General features: G+C 37.6%; 1 protein-coding gene across 23 annotated transcripts; it reads right to left on the bottom strand.

Moving 5' to 3' along the window:
- Positions 1-1,153: 1,153 nt before the first annotated feature.
- Positions 1,154-20,835, bottom strand: LOC104602875 (3-isopropylmalate dehydratase large subunit, chloroplastic-like). Of its 23 annotated transcripts, none has more exons than XM_088894830.1 (15): positions 19,710-19,793; positions 19,294-19,446; positions 19,107-19,175; positions 18,896-19,012; positions 17,851-17,925; positions 17,591-17,668; positions 17,417-17,472; positions 17,206-17,256; positions 16,014-16,068; positions 15,634-15,765; positions 14,953-15,024; positions 14,031-14,078; positions 13,712-13,870; positions 7,542-7,805; positions 1,481-6,814 (listed from the first exon to the last, which is right to left on the bottom strand). In XM_088894830.1, the coding sequence occupies exons 1-15, from the start codon at positions 19,776-19,778 to the stop codon at positions 6,794-6,796; spliced, it is 1,419 nt and encodes a 472-aa protein (XP_088750956.1). In that variant the 5' UTR covers positions 19,779-19,793; the 3' UTR covers positions 1,481-6,793. The 23 variants fall into 23 exon arrangements, with proteins under 23 accessions (XP_088750959.1, XP_088750956.1, XP_088750962.1 ...); XM_088894836.1 differs by lacking the exon at positions 7,542-7,805 and having other exon boundaries at positions 1,481-3,468; positions 3,579-3,644; XM_088894831.1 differs by lacking the exon at positions 1,481-6,814 and adding an exon at positions 19,994-20,835 and having other exon boundaries at positions 6,823-7,805; positions 19,294-19,393; positions 19,710-19,880.
- Between the last annotated feature and the right edge of the window lie 1,435 nt (positions 20,836-22,270).

The following is a 22,270-nucleotide window of genomic DNA, read 5'->3' as shown; positions in this document are numbered from 1 at the left end:
GTAAAAGTGTCTTCGTAAAAGTGATTTCGTAAAAGTACTTTCATAAAAGTGATTTTATGCTAGCTTCAATTTTGATCCGTTTCAAATTGGGCAAGGATTTGTCCTCATGATCAAGTTATTGGAAATTTGGTTTAAGTCCAATTCAGATCAATAAGAATATGAACCAATTTATTTTGTATTGGCCCTATCCAATAATTATAATGGACCATTGAAATCCGATTTGATAAGATTTGGATCAAATTGGATCCAATGCAAAACCGATCAATTGACACCCCTACCAAATAGGCATTCTCACAGCTGTCGGTCATTTGAAGGGCTGTCCACTTCAGCCTCTTTGAATAGTTTATCTGGAGTCCTTCAAAGCACCTGAACCAGCTTAGCTGAATCTTCATCTCAGCAGCTAAACCCACCCAAATGGGCCTTAAACTTTCGAAAATTCAACTATTTAGGACGCGTGATGTGAAATAATATATTTTAAAATTTTAGTATATTGAAAAATTGTTGTTAAAACTTAAATTATTTTTGTTCATATGCCATATCCTCTTATGTCTGTAATATTATTTTTTATTATTTCAATATTATATATGGAATGGAATTTTAGGTAAAATAAATAGCTGAAATCACAAAATTCCAGAAAAGTCTTGAAATACGGCAAAAACACATTTACCAAATACTTCTAGATATTTGTTCTGGTGGCTGTGTCTGCATTTGAAATCGAAAATTTGTTAAGATTTTAGTATTTGACTGAAATTTGAAACCATGATGTGTTTTTATAAATGAATATTAAATACGATAAAAAAAAGGATACGTTTTTTACCTGTTGCCCACCCCTATCAGACTCAAATGACCCTCAAGCTGGTTAGGTCATAGAGATGAGAGGAACTGGGGCGAAGAGTTCATGGAAATTACAGCTGAAGCGTCGTTGTTTTTGTACCCTAGCCCTAATATTAAGTTCAGTTTTCTCTCAGTTTCTTTTTTCCTTTACTGTGACACTAAAAATAGTTAAGATAAAGCTTCAATAACTGGCATCAATGTAATTCTCAACGAAATAATTGAGAGTCCTTTAATTAGTATGCATAAAATCAAAGATTAATACTTAATAGGGGCAGACGCAAAACTAGATGAATTCAAATTCCATAAAACAAGAGGGCACCATACAGAGAGAATGGTTCATGGACCAAGTTATTCTGATATAGATTTAGGGACTTCACTTAAAAAATCTAAAATGAAAAAAAAAAAAACTGTTGGATTACTAACCCAAAACTCTCCTATAACCCCTACAACACCAAGTGCAGTAGTATTCATAACATACATTGTCATTGGCTTAAGTCAATTACTGCAAGAACTCTCTTGGGTCTGTTACGAAGCCAGTCAAAGCAGATGCTGCAGCTGTATATGGAGAAGCCAAATATATTTGACCTTCTTTATGCCCCATTCGGCCAGGGTAATTCCTATTTGTTGTTGACACACAAACCTGTAAATTGCAGTCACAGCACTAAATTTAAAAGCATCTTCAAAAGAATGTTCATTGGTTTTTCATAAGCATTATCTAAAGGTATACAGAGGACTGGGGTTCATTGTTTCACTGATTCGTTCATGAACAAACTGTGGATGCAGCCCATCCATGGTTTCAGTATATATTACAACAGAAATAACAGCTTTCTGTTTTCATAGTTCTGATTTCTGGAAAGGTGGAATCCTTTTTCTCTCCTTTTTGCATCTTCTGTACCTTTTCAACCTTAACCATCTCTGATATCAGTTCTTGTAATGTCTGTGTCTTCTCTGAAATGTTAAATCCAGTAGACGTTCAAGACTGCTATCAGCCTTGAACCCTAATAGATTTCAGGTTTGAAAATAGAAGAAAAAGTATAGAGAAGAGAGGAGAAAGAAAATAGAGCAATAGAACACAAGGATTGAAAGGAATGACAAAATCTTAAAGTTCTGCCGCCGCCACTTCTATTTAGTATTTATAAGTTATGCTAATTACATGGAAATGACAGATCTGCCCTTAGTATTTACATAACAAATAGAATACAATAAAACTGAAATAAATAACAACTGAAATAATAGATTGACCACTAGTTAACCCTAGGATGACTAGAACACATTCTACCCTACGAACACAGTGGGACCATAGTTGTGGGGTCCACATCAGTGTTCTCTACACTCCCCCTCAAGTTGGGAATAAATGTTTATCATTCCCAATGACGGGTTGTCGAAGCCCTCAAAATTAGTACTAGTCCCACAATAAAATATTTGTAGTAAAAGTGGTACTAGATTGAATCCCACAAGGAGCTAACAGTAATCTCTCAGCCGAATGAATATTATCACTGAGTGGGAAAATTAAATAACTGAACTTAAAAGAGAGTAATAACAAACTAAACAAACAAGAGAAATCAGTCTTACCGAATTCTGGTTCAAGGGTTCAGGTTAGTCAATTGACCATCGATCATAGGTAGACTCTGATAGTCTTGCAATTCAAGCATTTAACCTTAGGTTTATTAGGATAGCCATAATAAACCTTGTGTTTTTCTAATTCAGCTGACCAAACCCAGCATTCGATCAACACTTATCACTACTTAACTGGGTACGATAGCGTTCCATATTAACTAGCGATAGCATTAAGCTTTGTGAAAATAGTTAAACCAAGATAACAACAATTGAGATAGTTGCAATTATCAAATCTTGTTCCATCGATTCCCTTTAGGTTAAAACATGTCAATACATTGGTCAAAGGCTGTCACGAACAATTGACCCAGAAAGATATTAACCTAATTACTACTTGTACCACTATTCGTGACAATTACGGATCACCGAACTATGGATAACACAGTAGGAAAATCAACATTAATTAAATTTTCAAACTAATTAATATTAACATCCAATGAAAATATGCACAATAACCAATGAATACTTGAATTAAAAAGCAAGATCTTAAATTAAATGCAGAACCTCACAATGGCACAATCGAACCTCCCCCCTTGAACTAGAAAAGAAAAGCTTAGCTGCTCATGATCTTCGAACTCTCCATGCTTTGCTTCTCAGTGGTCGAACTGCTCTCTAGGTAGCTTGAGTTGCTTGATGATCTCTTGGATCCTTGGATTGAGTGATACCTAGAGCTGGTCCGCCCCCTCTTTATATAGCTGAGGGAGAGGGTTGTTTTCCAACTCCTTCTAGGAGATCATCCTAAATTCAGGGAGTCCTGATCTGCTTTGAACTAATCCTATCCTATCTCTTATCTAATGATCTGATTTCAATCTTCTTATCTCTCTAGGATTACATTCAAGACTTTAGATTTGATAAGACTCTCTCTCTGGAGATTACATTCGAAATTGGGACTCTTGGTTCTTGAATTCGAGTTGGGCTGCTTCAAGGTTCTTTTGCGAGTTGGGCTTTAGCTGTGAAATGAGTATGGCTGCGAACTTGCTCCGACTTCAGGCCCGGTTTCGTATTCGATGCGAACCGAATCTGTCAAAATCCAAAACATAAAAGTTGTGGGCCTTTCTTTCATCTTTCTGATGCCTCTTGAATTGTCCAATTCGGAGTCCAAAATTGAGAGTTATGCCCAGATTACTGACTGTTGCTGAAACTGTGCAAAATCATCCGAATTGCCCTGTTTTCTTCCAATTGCCTTCTTTCTTTCCCTGAATCCAAATACAAGAGTAATGAGTCCATTTAAGTGCTAAATAAATGTAAAAGAGTGAATATTAGGGGATAAAAATATGGTACTTTTTAGTCTCATCAAATCCCCCCACACTTAAACTTAGCCCGTCCTCGGACAGGCAAAACTCAAGCAAAACAAAAGAAACTACCTACTTATTTTTAATCTCTCTTTCTCTCAACATAAAGCTTGATCCATTGCATGCTTTAGTCCAGACTTGGAAACCTTCCCCTTCCATCTCTTTCTCCCTTTTTCTCGTCCAAGAGTAATCACAAATCACCATTCCTCATGGTACCAAGTTAAATCGACAGTCAAGGAAACAAGCCTTTCGTCGACTAAACCTTCTTGGACTGAACAAGTACCCATTGCTTTAACAAACCAATTCATCCAGATTCAATTATCTTTTTTTTTTGTTTCTTAGGTCAAAACAATGTGTGTTATTGCTATAAGCTTGCTATGTATCACATCTCCACAACTTAGTATGAATTCCAAGGGTCTGAAGGTGAGAATGGGATTGGAGTTCTAGGGTGAGTGCATTTTATGCTCCATCTCACCCTTGCTTTCGTTTCTAAATGTGAGTGCATTTTATGCTCCATCTCACATTAGTCATGATTTTATTATTATTATTTTTTTGAACTAGAACGAATCACAAGGCATCACCATCCGATCCATGAACTCATCGATTGTGGTCTCAACATGCCTAACACATATATTCTAGAATAATCAAACCATGTTTGACAGATATTTATGTGAAAATCAATCAAGCCCTTATGCGGACAATTTATATGCATCTTGCCTATTGATCGATTAAAATAATGAGGTACCATATGCAGCCAAGAAAAATTCAATTAGTCCTGCTTGCATCCTATCCTATCTATTCAGCCTAAGCACATGATAACTGATGAGTTGAAATCATTCAAGGATAAGCTTCCAGAGAGCAGAAATTTCAAAATGCAAGGTTAAGAAGTGATGATCGAAGCATGTTAGGGTTATCCCAAATTCCACCAGATTTCCCTAATCCCCCCACACTTAAATTATACATTGTCCCCAATGTATGTGATTATGCATATAGTAGAAGGATTTGGGGGAACTTCCCTATGCGCCTTGTTGGGTTCCTTCAGATATAAAGTCAACTGCTAGACACAAAAATCAAAACCAAACAAAATAACAAAATTAACTAAACACAATGGGTTGCCTCCCACAAGCACAATTGTTTAACGTCGTTATGCTTGACGTCATCTTTTGCTACCTTAACTCGATGCATAATGCGGAATGTCCAATGAGATGTCTACCGTAGAGGAGACAATTGCATCCTCATGGAACCACTTCAATCGATGTCCATTCACCTTGAAAACCTTACCTGTATTGAGACTTTTGATCTCTACTACACCATAAGGAAACACATTAGTCACAATAAATGGACCCATCCACCTGGAACGCAACTTACCTGGCATGAGTTGGAGTCGAGAATTGTACACTAAGACCTTTTGTCCAATTTTAAATTGTTTTCTTAAGAGTAAATTATCATCGAACAATTTGGTCTTCTCTTTGTAGATTTTTGAATTTTCATATGCTTCTAACCTCAACTCTTCCAATTCTTGCAATTGGAGCTTCCTTTCTTTTCTGGCTTCTTCCATATTCATATTGCATCGCTTGATTGCCCAATAGGCCCTATGTTCAATTTCGACCGACAAGTGGCAAGATTTGCCAAAAATCAACCTGTAAGGGGACATCCCTATTGGGGTTTTGTAAGCTGTTCGATATGCCCAGAGAGCGTCATCTAGACGTAGGCTCCAATCCTTCCCGGATTCACCTTCTTTTCTAAGATGGACTTTACCTCTCTATTAGAAATTTCAGCTTGTCCGTTAGTCTGGGGGTGATAAGTAGTGGCAATTCGATGATGCACCCCATACTTCCTTAGCAAGACTTCGACGGTTCTATTGCAAAAGTGGGTCCCTTGATCACTTATGATGGCTCGGAGAATGCCAAACCTATTGAAAATATTATATTTGATAAACCCTACAACACACTTAGAATCATCAATTTTGGTGGCTTTTGCTTCCACCCATTTTGAAACATAATCGACTACCAAAAGTATATAAGCAAAACCACAAGAGGGAGAAAAGGGTCCCATTAAATCAATACCCCAAACATCAAATATTTCACATATAAGAATGGGGGTTTGGGGCATCTCATTCCTGCGAGATAGTGTACCTGTTTGCTGACATCTTTCACAATTTTTACAAAACAAGTATGCATCTCTAAATAGGGTTGCCCAATACAGCCCACTATCTAAGACCTTTCGAGCAGTTCTCCTTGGCCCAAAATATCCACCACAAGCATAATTATGACAAAATGTTAGAATTGACATCTGCTCATCCTCAAGGACACACCTCCTAATCCTTTGATCAGAACAAAATTTTCATAAATAGGGTTTGTCCTATACATAATATTTTGCCTCATACCTGATTTTGTTTTTCATGGATTTGCTAAGGTAATTAGGCAAAATTTCGGTGACCAAGTAGTTTACAATATCAGCATACCACGGAACCATACCTTTTATGTGAAACAATTGCTCATCAGGAAACAACTCAGAGATGGGTGAGGAGTCATCACCTTTCACCAACCTACTTAGATGATCCGCCACCGAGTTTTCAGTTCCCTTTTGATCCTTAATCTCTAAATCAAACTCTTGGAGCAAGAGTATCCACCTTATCAACCTCGGTTTTGACTCCTTCGCTAGCAGGTATTTCAAAGCTGCATGATCAGAAAATACAATTACTTTAGAGCCAAGCAAATATGATCGAAATTTATCTAAAGCAAACACAATAGCTAGTAGCTCCTTTTCAGTAGTTGTGTAGTTGCTCTGTGCAGCATTCAATGTTTTGGAAGCATAGTAGATGACGTGGCTCTTCCCATCAATTCGTTGACCTAGAGCAGCCCCTACCGCATAGTTGCTTGCATCGCTCATGATCTCAAAAGGCAAGTTCCAATCAGGTGGTTGAATAATGAGTGCAATTGTTAACAACCTCTTGAGTTTGCCAAATGCTTCCTTACACTCATCACCAAAATTGAAAGGCACATCCTTTTGCAGCAAATTGGACAATAGCAGGGCAATTTTTGAAAAATCTCTTATGAACCTGCCGTAAAAACCTGCATGTCCAAGAAAGGAATGAATCTCCCTAACATTTGTAGGGTAGGGTAAGCTCACAATTAAATCAATCTTGGCCTTGTCGACCTCTATTCCTCTAGCTGAAATAACAATGTCTTCATTCACCATAAAGTGGCATTTTTCATAGTTTAAGACAAGATTTGTTTCCACACACCGATTCAGAATTTTACTTAAACTATTTAGGTAGTCATCAAACGAATCACCATAGACAGTAAAATCATCCATGAACATTTCAATACATTTCTCAATAAAATAAGAAAATATACTCATCATGCATCTTTGAAAAGTGCCTAGAGCGTTACACAAACCAAAGGGCATTCGTCTGTAAGCAAATGTGCCGAATGGGCAAGTGAAGGTTGTTTTCTCTTGGTCCTCCTGGGCAATAACAATCTGATAATATCCTGAGAACCCATCGAGAAAACAAAAGAAGGCATTACCTGCTAATCTCTCTAACATCTAATCGATGAAGGGTAGGGGAAAGTGGTCCTTTTGAGTGGCCAGGTTAAGTTTTCGAAAATCTATTACCATTCGCCAGCCACTTTGTACCCTCATGGGAATTAGTTCATTATTTTGATTTTTTACTACAATAATCCCAGTTTTCTTAGGTACAACATGAATAGGGCTTACCCATTTACTGTCCAAGATTGGATAAATTATCCCTTCATCTAACAGTTTAAGTACTTCTTTCATTACTACCTCTTTCATTACCGGGTTGAGTTTTCTTTGTGGTTCTCTAACAGGTTTGGCGCCATCTTCCAAAATGATCGTATGCATGCAAATCGAGGGGCTGACCCCCTTTATGTCGGCTAAGGTCCAACCAATCGCCGCCTTATGTTCCTTTAGGACTTTGATGAGCCTCTCCTCCTGCTCCTCAGTCAACCCTTTCGCAATGATCACGAGTAGTGTCTCTTTTTTGCCCAGGTATGCATATTTAAGATGATCAGGTAGGGCCTTTAGTTCCAACTCCAGAGCCTGCAAAACAGAAGGTAGCAATTTTTTGTGAGAAAATGTCGATGGAATATCATAATTGCTTACCTCTTGTTCCGGCATTGGTACCGGACTATCATAGGATGCATCGAACTCCTCTTCCTTGTTCGATTGTGCATTGAACTCTAGTTCATCATCCATGTCCTCCTTTCCAAAGACTTCTTGCACAATCGAATCGATGGTATCAATAGAGCAGATCGAATGACATTCACTTGGATATTTTATTGCTTAAAAAATATTGAATTTAATGATCTCTCCGTCGAATTCGACGGAGAGGGTACCCTCGTCCACATCTATTTTGGTCTTGGTCATTTTCATGAATGGCCTGCCTAATAGAAGTGGGGCTGAACTTGTGACTGTATCATCCTCCATCTTCAGGATGTAGAAATCAGCTGGAAAAATTAAATTGTTAACCTGCACCAATACATCCTCAACAATCCCTTTTGGGTAGGCATTAGAACGATCAGCTAATTGAATAACAACTCTAGTTTCTTTTAAATGACCTAATCTCAAGGCACAGTAAATCGAGTATGGCATGACATTGATAGATGCACCTAAGTCTAGCATGACACGCTTGATTCGTTTATTGCCAATCACACAAGGTAGGGTGAACATACCTGGATCAGCACGCTTTTCTAATAAGGTCCTCTTGATCACGGTTGAAACGTTCTCTCCAATTCTTACCTTCTCATCGATTCGTAGCCTCCTTTTGTTAGTGCATAACTCTTTCAAAAATTTTGCGTATTTTGGGAGCTGCTTTATAGCATCTAACAAAGGGATATTGATCTCCACCTTCCTAAAGGTTTCTAGCACCTCTTGCTCATATTCCTCTTTCTTGGACTTCTGCAACCTACTAGGAAAGGGTGGTATAACAACATTAGTAACCTTAGGGAGAGGGGGACCAGATATTACCTCAATGGGGTCTTCGTTTGACCCGTGTCTCTCCTTTTCCTTGTCTCCCTTAGCTGCTTTCGATGGTGAGCTTGGTTGAGGCTGCAACTCCTTTCCGCTTCTCAACACTACTGCACTTGCATTCTCCTTTGGGTTGACTACCGTTTGTGATGGTAGTTTCTCGGAGTTCTGCGCCTCCAACTTGCTAATGGAAGTGGCAAGTTGGCTGATTTGGTTCCCCAAATTCTGAATGCTGGCTCCTGTTTCCTACTGAAATTGCTAAGTATTAATAGCTAGAGCCTTAACTCTTTCATCTAATGACATACCTAAATTTGAGGGTTGGCCTTGCGCTGTTATAGGTGCTAAAAATTGGGGTTGTCAACTAAAAAATTGGGGCTGATATTTCTACTGTCCTATTGAGCCGACAAACCTTCTTACCTGTCTCTATTGAATCCAGGAGGCAACCGCATGTAAACCTCTTCCTACATGTCTCCATTTAGAAAAGAATTTTTAACGTCCATTTGGTACAAAGGCCAAGTGTGGCTTGCTACAAGAGATAATAGAACTCGAATGGTGGTCATCTTGGCTACTGGGGCAAAGGTCTCCAAGTAATCTATACCATAAGTCTGGGTGAACCCTTTTGCAACTAGCCGAGTTTTATACCTCTCAATGGAGCCATCCACATTGTGCTTCACAGTAAATACCCATCTGCATCCAACTGGTTTCTTTCCTTTGGGCAGATCAACTAGCTCCCAAGTGTTATTTTTCAACAGGGCATCAATTTCAACTTGCATTGCATCTTTCCACTCTGGGACGGATAGGGCTTCTTGCACTGTTCTTAGAATAGGGACATTGGCAACAGAAGTAAGATAGGACCTGTAGGTGGGAGATAGGCGATCATAGGATAAAAACTAGGAAATATAGTGGGTTGTAGATGTGGTACAATGTCGTTTCCCCTTACGGACGGCAATGGGAAGGTCAAGGTCATTTGTAGGAGGTGAAGTGGCAACAGTGGAAGAAGTCTTCGTGGCCCCTGGGACTGTAATACCTGGACTTGGAGCCATAGAAGAGATTGGAGCTGGCCTGGACTGCTGATGACCGGGATCAACCTACCTGCATCGCCTGTGATAGACCCTCAACTCCTGATACCTCTGACCACCTCTCACTATTGTAGCCCTCATCACCCAATGGAATAGGTAAGGGAACAGCCCCAAAAGTATTAACCCTACCCTCATTGCGCTCCCCCTGAAGAAAGTGACCCAAATCCCCACTCGCACTGCTCTCCCCCTGAGGAGAAACCCGGGAATAATAGGGTGTCTCCTCAAAGAAAGTGACATCCAGGGAGACAAATATCTTCCCTGAGACAGGATCATAGCGACAATAACCCTTTTGAATTTGTGCATAACCAAGAAAAATGCATTTGGAGGCCTTTGGTTCGAACTTGGAGTGATGGGGTCCGAGAAGCTGAACAAAACAGGTACAACCAAATGTTTTAAGGGGAACAACAAATAACTCCTCATTTGGGTATAGAAGGGAAAAAGGAGATTTCATATCGAGAACCTGGGAAGAAACCCGATTAATAAGATATACCGTCGTGAGGATAGCATCACCCCAGAAGCGAATAGAGACATTGGAGGTAAACATAATACTTCTAGCCACCTCCAAGATGTGCCTATTCTTCCTTTCCACAATTCCATTTTGCTGAGGTGTATGAAGGCAAGTGCTCTGGTGGATAACCCCATGATTAAGAAGGTAAGATGCCAATGGCTTAGCAAAGTATTCATTTGCATTATCAGATCTAAGAACTTTGATTTTGGCATCAAACTGGGTTAGGACCATTTGGTGAAAGTTTTGAGTTAGGGTGGGAACCTCATCTCGTGAACGCATAAGATAAACCTAAGAAAACCGGGTATGGTCATCAACAAATAACAAAAAATATCTGTACCCACCCATAGAAGGGATGTGATATGGCCCCCAAACATCAGTATACACAATACCAAAAGAACTATTACTCCTTTTATTACTCAATGAATAAGAGTTTCTACAATGTTTAGCAAACTCACAACTTTCACATTTCAACTGGGACAACTCAACAGACTCAAACAAAGTAGGAAACAAACTCTTTAAGGACCGAAAAGACAAATGACCCAATCGGTTATGCTAAAGCATAAATAACCGGATTCACACTCTGAGAAACAAGTGACTTCTTATCCACTGACTCTTCCCGACGAGAACTCTCCCCAAGCAGATAGATCCCATTCGTTTCACGGCCAGTCCCAATCACCGTCTTCGTCTCTAGGTCCTGAAAAGCACATCAGTCAGGGAAGAAAGTTACTGAGCAGTTCATATGTTTGGTAATACTACTGACGAAAAGAAGGTTAGTATCAAGCTTAGGAACATGTAAGACAGAAGACAAGGAGATAGTATCCGATAGCTTGATGTCACCCTTGCCAGAAATGGGGACAAGAGAGCCATCAGCAATAGATACTTTATCCCTACCAAAAGATAAATGATAAGTGGTAAACAATGAAGGCAAGCTAGTCATATGGTCGGATGCACCTGAATCTATTACCCAACAGGGTTCAGTAGTAGTTGGAGCTGAGGCATGGTAGGCTGAGGTTCGAGTACCTGAATGTGCGAAAGTAGATGTGGCAGGGGCTGATGGTGACTGTGGTGGCTAAGCTGAGTTCCCAACTTCCTTTTCCAACTGTATTAGAGCAGCCCGAACTGTAGCTAAGGTCTCTAAGGGTGTGCCTTTTGTGCCAGACGAGGATACTGAATCAGTATTCACGGCCACATGAGCATTACCCTTCTTTCTTCTCAACTTTGTCGGGACCAAATGAGGATGTAGCTTCCAACATGTTTCTTTTGTGTGTTTGGGTTTCTTACAATGCTCACATACCACATCCCTTTTATCTTCCTTCTTCCTGTTCCTTTCTGAATCACCCCCTAATTTGGGTTTAACAACTACAAGGACCGGTGTAAGAGGCTGAGGTTGCATCATGACTTTCCTCCTGGTCTCTTCACTATGCACTAAGGAGTATGCTTGGGAGAGGGTCACACTATCTCTGATCAAAATCTGTTGCCGCACAATATCATACTCTGAATTCAGGCCTGCCAGAAACTCAAACACCTAGTTTGTCTCGATTTGCTTTCTATGGGTTTGTGCATCTTTGGGACTCTCCCACTCAAGAATCTCTAAGTGATCAATCTCATGCCATAGGGACTTCAAGGTAAAGAAGTAGACCGAAACCGGTTTCTCTCCTTGTTTAAGAGTATTCACTTCACATTTCAATTCATATGCTCTGGCAACATTAAGGGGTTGGGAATAAGTTTCTTTCATAACATCCCATATCTCCTTGGTTGTCTTTGCCCACAAGTAATTTCGGCTGATATGAGACTGCATAGAATTACACAGCCATGTCATAACCAAGTAGTTTTCTTGGACCCACTTGGTATACATGGGGTCTCCCTTGGAGGGTTCTTTCACATCTCCCAAGAGATACCCTAATTTACCCCTTCCCCCAATAGCCATCATGGCTGATTAGGCCCATTCCAAATAGTTTGATCCATCAAATCTTACGGTTGTAATCTGAAAACCTGTCTCAGAAACACCACCATAACTGTTGTTCCCAAAACTGTCTTCTGCCTGATTTTTAAACTCCATTTCGATCAAGAACCAGTAGTCTCAAAAATTAGGGTTACTACAGTCAAAGAACAACACTTGGACTATCAATCACAATCAAAAATCAGTATAGAACCAATCTGTATTCACGGTATATGTGCATGAAACAGGTATAAGTCTGATATGAAACCAATTAACAAACACAACAGCAATAGTCCGTACAGTTTTCACCCCTTAAAAGAGTTCGAAACCCCAAAAAAATCTGAAAATAGCTTGGAAAATAATCTGATATGCTGAAGCAGAATTAGGGTTTTAATCAGTCCTTAAAAAAAGAATTCTCAACCGCACATTCTAGGCAGTACCGTACAAATAAGACTAGTAGTAGGGTTAATATGAAACCCTAAAAATGCTGAGGAGAAAACTTAAGAAGAGCTTCACAGGTAGATCACAAGGCTCGGCCCAACATTAGGGTTTGCCGTAGAGTTAAGACAAAACCCTAGAGAATAGAAAGAAGAAAACCCTAGAGTGGTTCAGCCACCCTTTTTAGATAGGTCCAACCTATCTTCTCTGATAGTACTTCTCTTAGAAAATAAAATAACTTACAAGAGAATGTTGTTCGCTGCCTTCCAAGGTTACCCGAACCCTAGCCTTCTCTAATTCTTCTTGATCACCAACACTCTGCAACCGTGTCAAGTCTTCAACAGCTGCTAAACCCTCTGGCGATCTCCAATAATCAGTCAACGAACTCTACTTTCTCAGCTTCCAGCCCTAGATGGTTCTCATGTGGTCGGCTGGACTAAACTCACATGAGAAACCCTAGCTCTAATACCAAGTAGACGTTCAAGATTGCTATCAGCCTTGAACTCTAATAGATTTCAGGTTCGAAAATAGAAGAAAAAGTATAGAGAAGAGAGGAAAAAGAGAAGAGAGAGCAGTAGAACACAAGGGTTGAAAGGAGGGACAAAATCTTAAAGTTCTGCCGCCGCCACTATAACCAATCAAAGTATCTAACCCTTCTGATCTCCCACAGGTTCATGGAACGCTAAAGGAGGTAATTAATCTTAGTAGTTCTTAACAGTTAATTCATGGGCAATTGTTAACTATCCAGTTTGTTCCATATTTGAACTCACCCAACAATACCAGTCATAGATCCCATTCGGATGAGATATTGGACCACATGAATATGTGGTACTGGACTCTTGGAGAAAGATGAAACTAAGGCTTGTCATATTAATCTTTATGGGATGAATCTGGCTCCATTATATTTTTTTTCTTTTCGTAGAATGGAAATATGCAATGGTAGTTTAGGATGGATATTCAGTTCTTGCATCCATTTAATGAACAACATTTGAATCTTAAGAAAATGATAACTTGCCTGGGGATCATTCATACGTGCATAAGTGTGTCTAGGGCCACCCAAGCAAGCACCACAACCAGGACTTGCAGGTGCATCACAACCGGCTTCTTCAAATATCTGCGAGTATGCCTTGCCACCAGATCCTGGAACTGGGAGGCTATATATATCCATCCAAACCTAGCATACACACACGCACACAGTCGCGTGCACACACACACAGACATATAAAAGAAGTTTTAATAAATTAGAATACTATTCATACTACTTATAAAATTCTTAATTGAAATATAAATTCTTCTCCATGAGAATATGGTAGGAAAAAAGAAAACTTACTAACCTTTTGGGTGGCAGGTACAAGAAAAGTTGGTACTTTCACCTTTTTCCCCTGCATAAAGTTGAGAAAATGAACAAATGTTACATGAGCAATCACATGTGCCTGTGAGGGAATGAAGACCAATGGAACACCTTTAAATCAATGCACATTTGAAACTGGTCTCTAAATTAGTTTATGAAAAACATCCAGTTCTGCTGGTTCTAAGGTTCAACTGTGCGGTTAAAACTGGGAAACCAGACTGGGCCCCTTTCTGGTTTGATGCCCAGTCTGATTTACAAAACATTGCTTAAAACAAATTGTGTACTCAAAGCACAAAATATTGAGCATAATGTAAATTAAATTCAATATCATGTTGAATCAGTTTCTCTACACCCAAATTAAGAAATGAGACCAGGCTAACAAAACCTCATTCAACAAGTAGATAGATCCCTATTGACCCATGAATATCATATAGTCTAACTAAATTATTGAACTCATAATTATTTTCTATTAGTCAATACCCAACATCTAAGATGAGAAAAAGCATCCATGGATTTAAGTTGTGGAATTACATATGAAACTTTGGTTTTAGATCGATGCCCCTATACAGAAATGTAAATTATCTTGTCTATAATTATGGATCAAGTTTCAGAATCTTCCCTGCATTCCAAGGTTTTGTTCACTCCATTTCATCTTGAACTTTGAATTTAATATCAATGTTGGTAAAAACAAATTATATAGATAAGGAAAATCAGAAAATAATAAAATTGTCAAAAAAATGTGAAATTAAGATCTTTTCTTTGATCTTAGGTCTAAAAAGGTCAAATATTTCAAGATTTAAAATCATGAAATTGCCATATATGACAAATTTTAAAGGAACCAACACATCAACAATTAAAGGCAATAGAAAAACAGAAAGGGAGAAAGATGAATTTCACAACTTTACCATGGCTCCCATCTTGTTCCCCTGGTCTCCTTTACTATGTTTCCAATCCAGTCCCATAAGATGTGCAAACAGCTAGTAAAAACTGAAAATAATAAGCACAAATGGAGGGGGAAAAGGGGAAATTTCCATAGACACGGTCACACAAGCATGCAAAAATAGCTATTACGTTGCTTGATGTTAAAGACTTCATAAATAGTAATTGGTAGTCAAGAACAAAATCACTCTGTACTTTGATTCTCTACTTACCACTCAAATCATTAGTTGGGAAACTCACTAGAGACCTGAATCCCAAATTCTCACATTCCACTTCTAGACTTCCAACACATTGGTTTACTATATGAAGGAACAAATTGGGACAAGTTCCATCATATACACAAGTAATGATTGGAATTCAAATCATTAGTTGTGCATCCTCAAATTAATTGTGGATACCGATTGAAACTTTGTATGTTTTTTCTATATAAGATTATAACTACTCTCTTACAAACCTGATAGAAATACAATTATTTTGTTGTTAATTGTGAGCGCATTGTGCTGAAATATAAAAACTAAAATTTCACGCAAGATACAGTAGAAGTGATAGCAAAAAATAAGTGATAGGGAAAGGGAAAAAGAAAACAAGAATAGAATATTAATGGTTAACAAAACTTATGTGGCAATTTAAAAAGTTCAGCTCCTTACTGAAGCTAGAAAAACTTTGGTTGCAGCAATAAAATCTTCAGTCTTTCCACCTGCACATGAGCCAATATATACCCTGTCTATTTTTACATCTTTGCATTCTCTTGCTAAAGCACGATTCTCAGGAGAATGTAGCTGCAAAAATATGGGAAAAAAATCTATGTTACTATAATATTGGATACAGGTATGATGTAGTGCATGAATGAGAGAATAAAATAATGTAACAAAATTCAAACAAAGGGAGGAAAGAGGGTTGGGCTAAGCTGTAGGGACTGTTAAACACTGATTGTAATAATTAATAAGAAGTTAACTGCCAGAGAGAGAGAGAGAGTATTCCATTTCAGAAACTGATGTGCCAAAAGTTATAAAAGCTAAAACCACACCTTTGCCACCAATGGTTCCAATTTCGAGACATCAAACCTGTACTCAGATAAAAATCTAGAAACCAAGTAATGGCTTTGTCAATCTTAGGTAGAAGAATAACTGAATAAAACAATTTAAGAGAGATATTGAAGGACATAATTATGACTAGTTATATTGGAAAGAAGCCAGCATACATGTGCTATACCTTATTAATAGGGTATATGGAATAATGGAAATTCTTATGGTCTCTTTTTTCTCTTGAAAACCATATAATTTATTTTATACAAGAAAAATTATTCATTTTTTCACCTTAGCAAGTTGAAAACCGATACATTTCATATACTTCAATTTTAGTGTCTATTCCAACATTCAGTATCTGACACCTTGTCCTGTCATATAATTGCTGTAATTGGACAATGTAGCATAGAACACATTGTCCTGGGAATGTCCTCTTGTTAACGATTAGTTACTTTAAGTCTTGAAGATGGACATAGCAACAGCAGTATAACTTTTGAATGAATTCTAACTTCAGTCTATGCTACTAATATAATACCATGAACTATGCTGCCAAGATCTGGTCATTTGGGTCCAAATTATGATATATAAACAGATATTACAGATGGGCTTGACACATTTCAGAGATTTGAATAGTTTGCAGGCATAAATGCTATTGGGAACTTGGAAATCAAGCCCTATTTGGAGTAGGTAACAGAAATTGGGCCCATATAAATGCCTGAATTGTGGATACAAAAAGCAAATATGAGAAAGTAGGCTTGGGTCATTTCCAAGATTGCAGACCCACTTGATATACTTCAACCGTTCAACATAAAGGAAAAATGAACTGTAAGCCCTCAAATCACAAAATAAATAAATAAATAAAATAAAATAAAACTGTCAAAAAAATGGACATAAGTGATGGAAATTGTTCAGTAACTACCAAAAAATCTAACTAAATAAAATTCATTTTTGTACTTTGGAGTTTGGGATTACATGCTCTCTTCATTAGTTCTTGATGAATACTCTCTAAAATGAATACATATACAGAAATATAACAGAGGAAAGATAAACAACCACCTCATGATATAAGTAGGAAATAAAAAGCAAAGGACAGATTATCACACTCATGGACAATAAAATAGATAAAAAATTTAAAACCTGTATTTGTTTTTTCCTTTTTCTTTTTGATGAGTAAAAAACAAGTTTTTGTTATACCTTGCATTATCATCACTTTTACAGTGGTTCAAAAGCCACTGATGTCTTACCCTGTGAAGAACGACATCACAATAAGCTTAAGCCACATTTAGTTTACCAAGCACCAAAAAGGAAAGAAAGACCAACTCTTGCATTGCAGGATCAAATATATGTCTTGTTTCAAAAATAGAACCATTGATCCAAACATACTTGATGAACCAATTGAACTAACCTCAAGATACTTATATGTAGTACTGTCAGCAGGAACAACACCATTCTTTCCCCCAGCTTCAACGACCATGTTACACAATGTCATCCTTTCTTCCATTTTTCAAGTGGAGCGAAAAAAAATTAAAAAGCCATGTCCAGTAGCTTCCAAAAATATACACTTTAAAAGGGTGCTTACAGTAAAGCTTTCAACAGTAGAGCCAACAAATTCCATGGACTTATATGTTGCACCAGACACAGTTATTTCACCAATAATCTACAACATAAATTCCATTATGTCAGAAAAAATATCATCTGTAACAGTACTCAGTTCCATTCAATATACTGAACTGAAAGTGAGAATATTTATCACACCATGTTGCAACCGGGGGGGTTGTTCCAGAAGAGGGGAAAAGTTATTACAGTAATTCATTGAAGTGGTATTTTAGGAAACCCAACTTGCAAAATTAAGTCCTTAGCAAGCAAATAATTGGGCATTTCACCTTCCATTAGAAATCTCAATGTTGGGGGTACCTGCAATTTGAACATCTATGTTTAAGTCTACTAATGAATATCCACTTTTTCTTGATCAGTAATATGATCAGAAACTTAAAAATAATAGAATAAAATGTACAAACAATGATAGAACAAACATCAAGTTCAAACACCCTATGGCTAGTCGGCACACCGGGCTGTCATTACACCAATCCATATTATTCCACCTTCCCATTTCCCACTATTGTAGTATAAATGTATAATAGCAGGTCCATTGTAGATCAATTCCCTATAAATGAGTGAAGAAATAGAAAAATGAAAATGTTGTCATTGATCTTTCATAAAATTTCTTGTTATTGATCAAAGAATAGAAAAAGAAGAAAATAATAGAAAGGTAGCACTGCAATTGACAGGAAATATTTGATCCAAAATAAATGAACAAAGATTAAAAATCTTGACCCAATTTTGAATAAAACAAAACTATTAAACTAACAACTGTTGATCATTTTTCTTTGTCCACAAGACAATTGTCATAGTAAAAAAAAGTAGGGTGTAAATGGAGCAAATTGTGAATCAGTTCATAACTGCATTCAAATTCGATTCAATATCCAACAGATCCTTAGAGAGGCCAATCGAATTCAAATTTGACCAATTAAATCAAATATCTGATTCTGAATCAGATCAAATTATCTTTTACCATTATACCCTTTATAAAATTAAGAAATAAGTCTCTGTACTATAGTTTTATTAGAAAGAATAAAGGGTATTTAGGTCATCTTATATATACTGATGCTATAATCGGTTTGGATATTTATGGGATTGAATCAGACCATATTCATGACCCAAATTCGACAAGTTCTGTATTCAAATTATCTGAATTTGGTTTGATTATGTCAAAATCTCACTCGAATGGGAAATCAGATATTCAGATACTGTTTACACCACTAGGAATAAGTTATTTCAACAAAAATGAAATAGTAAGACACAAAAAAAGCGTGTATTCGCATACCTTCAGAAGGAGCTTGCCAGTGCCCATCACAAAACCTGCACCAGTGTTGCCAATTCCAGTAGCAAACTGCCCAAAAGCTCCAGCATTACAAGTATGGGAGTCTGTACCCAAAAGTACCTGGTGGGTGGTTCAAAAGGTCAAAACAAGAATTGAAACTAAATGTATCTATCAACAATTTAATTTTTGGTGACTCCTTGATTAAAAAGAACACCTCCCCTGGCCTGCAATGGCCTTCTTGTGCAAGAGCTATATGACATACACCTTTATAGTCTGGGTTCACCTGCAGAATCATTAAGGAGAAACAGGAGCACAATCTAAAGCAAGTGAATAAACTCTTTGATAGGGAAGACTTGATATCAAACTCAAAAAGAAAAACAGATGATACTATAGAACCATGCCTTGAAGTTACTGCGATCCTTGATGTCATAGAAGTATTTGATATTTTGCTCCAAACAGAAACCCCTCAAGACATCCAAATTGCGATTTGCACGTTCATCACTAGTGAATATATAATGATCAGGTATAGCAACAATCCTCTCACGGTCCCAAACCTTCCATTTTGAATCAAAGGTTCAGATTCATGAGATTAAAGAAACTGAAGACATGATGCCATTAACTAGAGAAATATGCAAGCTTTTGAACTCAACTACAACACTGCAGTAAACTGGAAAATCATTATCTAGTAAGAAATGTTGGTCAAATTCTTGTTTCGACGACAATCTTGATTGAAAACATTAGTTACCGATGGAAAAACAGTTCGATTCAGTCTTTTTTTTTTTTTTCAAGGTGATGCATGAAGCTAATAATTATACACCTTTGCATTCTCTCCGAACTCCTTCTTGAAGTTTGAGATCGTCCCCGGCCCACCGACGTCATGGGTCATGAAGACATCCACGTTCACCTAGACAGTCGCACCTGGACTCAGTTGGGATTTCTCGGATGCCCTTGCTAAAATCTTCTCTGTCATTGTCATTCCAGTTTTCACCTGAAATCAATTTAACAACCAAACGAATGACTTTGACAAACCATTAAACGAAAGAAAAAGAATGAGTGAGTTGGATATAAAGAAGACGCAGAGGAATAGGAGAGAAACCCAACTGAACCAGTGGTCGAAGGGTCCCTCTCTGACTGCGTAGGCGACATGACTGCAACAACTGGCGTAGAACTTTTTTCCTGCATTTCTGAATGCAGAAAGGTGATGGAGATACAGAAGGGAGACCGGATTCTTTCTGAAAGCGGAGAAAAAACAGTTTATCAGCAGTGAGCTTGTAATATTTTCTGTAGAAACAAAAAGTAGAGGAACGTATATACAGAGACAAGCTTTCTGAACAAAGGTATGGAATTTGAAGCAGTTGCAGAGGAAGCCATGGATGAGGGATGCTTGAACAGTGTCTCTTCTTCTTTGTCGTCTGATGTTTTTTGTTGAGGAATTGGGGTGAGGGCGGTGACTGTCTGACTGATGAAAGTATGAAACAAGAAAGGTGATGAAATTAGAGAGAAATTCAAAATCGATCAAGATGAGCAACATGATTTCTGACCGTCTGATCCAGTCTAATTAGATTTAACTCTCACGTATATGTGCCACTTGACATTTGGATCAAGGTATAAGACAAATCTAATAATGTCAGCTGTAATTTGTTGTCTGGCTTGAATTTTGAAGATAATGCAAAAGAAGGGCTTAATGGTTATTATATGGCAGGATTCAGCCATCATAGCCTTGCATTGCGAATATCTTCCCATGAAATAAAGTATAAAAGTGCGGAGATAATTTCGTTGCAAGGCTGCTGTTCGAACAGTATTTGAATGGATTTTGCTCTGACTGAAGCCGATCTCGGCCAAGTTGGGATTCATTTCCCCAAATTTTTTTAAGGCTTTCTCCCTCTTTTCCATCAACAACCCAAATTTGATAATTCGTCGGTTTCTCTCTCTGATAGACGCTGGCAATCTCTCTCTCTCATCGAAAACTGAATCATGCTATTTCTCTTGAGCTTTCCAAATGCTCCAAGCAAAGTTCTGCCACATTGATAGGGTATATTCTTGGACAGGCACAATGCAGATTTTTTATTTTCATGCAGTGCTATAAACATTCAAAATGTAAATAATCCACATTTTATGCATCAACGCCAAATCTTGAATTGAAATTAATTCCGAGCTGGTATCTACCCCAAGAGTACTTTGTACCTATAAATTTTAATCCTGGATTTAACCGTCTTTCTCCAAAAAATATTAATACAGTTGATGAATGTTTTAACTTAAATCAATTCATTGAAAAAAATAAAGAAAAATCAACAACCAAATGGCCTTATTAATTGAACCACCAACTTATTTAACCCAGAAAATAGGTTATTAATTGGTTATGACATTAACTATTTTTTTTTTGTATTTTTAATCATTTTTATCTTTATTAATAATAATTCTTATTTTTTAAAAATATTTTTTTAATATGAAGAATATATAATATTATTGCATGTTTAAAAATTTTTATTTTTTGCTATTTCATTTATGACATAATAAAAGTTACTTATTTATCAAGAGGAGATGTAATTCCAACATATTATTTGAATATTGGATTTTAATATTATGATCAAATTAATTGATTAGATTAAATGGAATGTGCCCAAATTTATCTACAAATTTCTACATTTTCTAAAATTTTATGTATTTTATTATTTAATTACAACATCATGTGTTTATCCATTTGACATGGACAACTGAACCACTAACCCACCAATTGGATGGAAAAAAAAAACATTTTGCTTTGATTGATTTTAAATAATGTATTCCATTTTCATCATTATTAAATTAATTCTTATTTTTCGCATTTATTTTTGTTTAATATGATGAATATATAACATTAGAAGTGTATCGAAATGCTTTATACAAAGCATATATTTTATTACTTAGTTATGATAATTTAGATCGTTGACCTACCATCTAGTAGGAATGGCAATGGGACGGGTTCGGGGCGGGGAGTACATGCCTCATCTCCAACCCCGATCCCTAAATCACCCCCCATCCCCGTCCCTGATCCCCGACGGGGAAAGGAATCCCCCTCCATCCCTGACTCCGATGGGGATGAATTCCCCATCGGAGACCCGAATCCCCAAAACTAAGAGAGGGAGAGAGGATCGTTGGGACTTGGGAGAGTTTATGTTGATGATGACTGATGAGAGAGAATCCGAAGGGTGACAGCGACAACGACGATGATGAAGGTCAGTGGTCTACAAATCGACGACGAAGACGAAGTCTCTTCCTCAGTTCCCTGGCCTCTCCTCTGTTCGATGTCCGGCGGGCGAGTGGGCAGTGGCAACAGTCAGCGACGGCGGTTGGCAGTCGGCGAATTGGCGACGAAGACGAAGCTAGGGTTTACTGGTT

Source organism: Nelumbo nucifera, chromosome 1 (assembly GCF_055504915.1).
Source record: "Nelumbo nucifera cultivar China Antique chromosome 1, China Antique-T2T, whole genome shotgun sequence".
Taxonomy (NCBI): Eukaryota; Viridiplantae; Streptophyta; class Magnoliopsida; order Proteales; family Nelumbonaceae; genus Nelumbo; species Nelumbo nucifera.
The sequence above is the reverse complement of the archived record's forward strand: the minus strand, read 5'-3'. Positions and strand labels throughout refer to the sequence as shown.

Coding starts and splice junctions, on each gene's coding strand:
- LOC104602875 (XM_088894829.1), bottom strand. CDS start 19,778: ATGACCCATGACGTCGGTGGGCCGGGGACGATCTCAAACTTCAAGAAG. Junction 17,473..17,590: donor CTACTGTTGAAAGCTTTACT/GTAAGCACCCTT, acceptor TGGTCGTTGAAG/CTGGGGGAAAGAATGGTGTT. Junction 15,766..16,013: donor TGGAACCATTGGTGGCAAAG/GTGTGGTTTTAG, acceptor ATATTTTTGCAG/CTACATTCTCCTGAGAATCG.